This window comes from Sinocyclocheilus anshuiensis, unplaced genomic scaffold (genome assembly GCF_001515605.1).
Source record: "Sinocyclocheilus anshuiensis isolate Anshui unplaced genomic scaffold, SAMN03320099.WGS_v1.1 scaffold173, whole genome shotgun sequence".
Classification (NCBI taxonomy): Eukaryota; Metazoa; Chordata; class Actinopteri; order Cypriniformes; family Cyprinidae; genus Sinocyclocheilus; species Sinocyclocheilus anshuiensis.
The window spans coordinates 753,867-757,983 of NW_015536480.1; the positions used below are offsets into that span (position 1 = coordinate 753,867).

Consider the following 4,117-nt stretch of genomic DNA (forward strand, 5'->3'; position numbering starts at 1 on the left):
ATTAAAAACCCAAAACAGAACTATTTTAATAGCTGTGTAATGGGGAAGAGAGAGAGAGAAAAAAGACACGGTATCCAGTCGGTATCCAGTCGGACTCGGGCCGAGAATTCTCAACAGCTGTTGGACAAGGGCTGGGCCCATATGCACCTGCATACCCTGCATACACAGACGCTACGCCACTAATTGTACTGCTTCATATTTTTTGTAGAAACTTGTTCTTTATACAATTTTAATAATGATTAATTAATTACTTGATAGCATTATTTCTCACTTCATTTTGTACCTTTGAGTTTGTACCAAAAAATATGAAATTGGGTTCTCCACAAAGGATGCATGCTTCCTTATATGGCCAAGACAAAGAATATTTGACACAATACACAATACCTAGCTTTTGAAACGGTCTTCATATCTGGAGCTCGTTTATGATGATGCCTACGAAAGCAGCTCACTGGATTTTGGAATATAGCTACAGTTATGCCACATGTAATGAGTTTGCTGAAAGTCCGCATCAGGAGGCTCTTTGTGAGTGACACTGTGAGTGATACGCATACTGTCTCAGGCTCAGGGAGTGCTGTGCGTGGGTCACGCAGCTCCGGGTGGCTGGAGGCTGTGATCTCCTGCGGGCGCTACAGAGGGCACTGACCCGCTCAGAACTGGACACACTACTCATCATCCTCGGCTCTCGGTGAGAGTTTGTCTTGCTGTGATGAATCACAGTTTCTTAACTTAACTCGAGCCAGCAGCCATTTCATTTCCTTCACTTTTGCAGCCGCCTTTAGACATATTTGCAGTCCATTTTCCTTAAATAGTTTGAGTGCTATAATTTGTACTGTCTGAGGAGATGGTTTAAAAATGGCAGCCTAGGCCTATTTCCTCTCCCAGCATAATAGAGTGCAACAGAAATCCTTCTCATTTTCTCCATAGAGAAATAGATTTTAAGTGATAGCATGTAGAGCTTTCAAGACAGATCCACTATGAACTGTGAGGTTGTTAAGTGGTTGCTATATTTGTCTGTAAAAGCCCAACAGCACACTCCCATGAAGCATTGCAAATCATGTAATCTAGTCTCTTTACACTCTCTTTCAACTGTTTTTTGCTTCAAAACAAAATGTTGTAATGCAGTGGCTTAATTTGGGTCTTGACTCAGAACTCTGTATCATAGTAAGTTCATGAATAGGAAAAGCAATTTGAAACCAAGGAAAATGTGTGGTCAACTGTTTGCACTCTGTGTGAGTTACTAATGCAAAATTATAATTGGAACCTTATATAATGATTATTTGATGACTATTTTTTTTATTTTCAGCCCTGATCAGACAGTAGACATTATATGTGATTTTTTTAATTTAAAACCGAACACCTGTTCACTGCAGCAGTCCGGACGCCATTGTGAGATCATAGACTGGTGTTTATGTAATACATAGTGAGATGTTTTTCATTATTGTCACTGATTGATGTGTCCTGTCATAGGAGACTGTGAAGCAAATGGCAGCAGTTTCCGGGGGGAGATATCACCTGTTTTCTGCTGCACTGGTAATCTGTTAAAGAAATCTTGAAATGAAACTGAAGTTGTATACAGTGGTGCCAAAAGGATTTGAACACTTAAGCCTAACCACTTAAAATATATGAATTTGACATTTGAAAGTGACATTTATTTTGTCAAACACTTTTCAAGCAAAGCGTTATTTATAAAACAAAATGGATCATGGATCAAATGTGGACCATGTTCATACTTAAAGAGAAATAAAAAAATTGGTTTCAAAATGATCTTTCATTCATCTTCCAAACACAATTGAAGATATTTTTAATGAAACATGAGAGATTTTAGTGTCCCGTCATTGAAAGTTCAAGCTTCAGAAAGTTTATAAAAATGTCTTAAAAGTAATCCATAAGAATCAAGTCTTCTGAAGAGACACAATGAGCTCAATCGAACTTGAACTGAACTGCCCTTTACCATGTTTGATGTGCTCTATGTATGTTCAATGTTTATATGTGAATAAAAGCCTTAAATCTCTTCATCATATAAAACCAGTGTCCTCCGAAGACTTGCAATAAAGCGCTTAATTAAATTGGATTAGTTTCATAGTGTCTGTCTTTATGAAGTTACTGAAGCTTGAAATTGCCTAAATCAGATCGAAGTAAAAAAAAAACAACTTTAATTTCTTACAAGTAATCGGTTTATTTTTTATTTTATTTTTATTTTATTTTAAGTTTGACCAAATCGAATTTCTTTAGTCAACTAAAAATGTGACCCTGGAGCACAAAACCAGTCTTAAGTCGCTGGGGTATATTTGTAGCAATAGTCAAAAATACATAGGTTAAATTTTTCGATAAAATTATCGATTTTTCTTTTATGCCAAAAATCATTAGGATATTAAGTAAAGGTCATGTTCCATGAAGATATTTTGTAAATTTCCTACCGTAAATGTATCAAAACTTAATTTTTGGTTAGTAATATGCATTGCTAAGAACTTAATTCGGACAATTTTAAAGGCGATTTTCTCAATATTTAGATTTTTTTGCACCCTCAGATTTTCAAATAGTTGTATCTCGGCCAAATATTGTCCTATTTTATTCGGCTTTCAAATTATGTAAAACTCTCAATTTCACAAAATTGACCCTTATGACTGGTTTTGTGGTCCAGGGTCACAAATGTACTTTCAACCAAATATATTTTTACATACCACAAATTATCACTAAATCTTTTTGGATTAGCTTAAATTTTTACATATTTTTAAATCAAATATCCAGATAAATTCAAATCTAAGTTGTGCATATTAAGCACGCTGGAAAAAGTGACCCAATAAGTAGCCTCAAAATGATTTTATGTGGTTCTCTGACAGGATTAATTAAATTTTGTACACTTTTTGTCTTATTTATTATAGAACTCTACTAAGTAGCTAACAAGTTATCTAGAAATGTGAAATAGTACATACATAATATGCTAAATGCAAAGCGTTAAAAACTTTTTGCAGCAAAACTGTAATAACATGAGCTGTACCAGTCCAAAGCCTAAGCAAATGCTCCACTCTTCTCCACAATGGTAATCCAGTGTCATTTAAATGGCTCTATTTATTGCAACATAATTGAACATTAAACACTATCATGTCGCTTTTCTCATCTTTCTCAAAAACACATAAAATAATTAATTTCATAATTATTTACTCTCCTCATTAAGTCCCAAGCAAAGCATGCTGGGAACAATTCTCAAACCGAACTTCGATGACGTCAGTGGGGATATGGTTTTCAAAGAATGCAAAATTGTCATTTGATTTGATGCAAATAGTTTAAATTTCACCAACAAAACTCCACTAAAGGCCAATTCACATTGCACATATTTGTTGGCATTTGTCTATGCGGTGTAAATTGGCCTTAAAAAGCACCAAAACATTGTTGATTAAAAGTGACTGAGCAAAAATGTTGAAGACAAATGAAGTTACTGAAGCTCCTGCAGTTTTTGATTGCAGATGATAACTGCTTTGAAATTTTTTTCAGTGTTCATATATGTTTTTTTTTTTCTACAGGGTATAGTAGACAGCAGTACAGACATAGATCTGCTGTGGGCGGAGATTAAAGCAGCTCAATCAAAAGTGTAATTACATATTAAATACATGATGTACAAGTTTGAAATTACTTAAAAGTATATTTTAGTTACCATAATAAGTACAGTACTTATCAGTACATTCGTCAGCACACGTTAACCATATTTCAAAGACAATAGATTTATGCAATTACATATTAAAGATGTAATTAAGTCCAACTGGGGTGGGTCAAAAGCACTATTAAGTTCATCTAATTGCATTTCATTGAAATGTAAACTATAATGCATTTTCAGTGTAATTGCAATTAATAAACAGTTAAGTGTCAGAAGATATTGCATTCAGTTCACACTTAAAGGTGCAGTAGGAGATCTTGGAAAATGCTAACTTTAGCCTGATAGCACTGAAAGCGAACGTCCCACCCTCCCTGCAATCGCCGTCCAAAGCCACACTATATAGGGGACAGGGAACGCTTCAAACGCTTCAAAGCTTTCCATTGAGGAAAAAAAGAAGTCTGGTTTCGCGCTGTGCCACGCTAACCACCGCACCGCACACACACTCTGCTCCGGTCCAGAGACATG

At 35.4% G+C, this 4,117-nt stretch overlaps 1 protein-coding gene across 1 annotated transcript in view; it reads left to right on the forward strand.

Annotated features, from left to right (window-relative positions):
• The first annotated feature begins 486 nt into the window (after nucleotides 1-486).
• The window catches only part of LOC107678160 (von Willebrand factor A domain-containing protein 3A), an 18,098-nt gene continuing 14,467 nt past the window's right edge, over nucleotides 487-4,117 (forward strand). Inside the window, exon 1 of the mRNA XM_016473377.1 lies at nucleotides 487-534. Coding sequence (XP_016328863.1) covers nucleotides 487-534 — 48 coding nt within the window. The remainder of the gene's footprint in view (nucleotides 535-4,117) is intronic.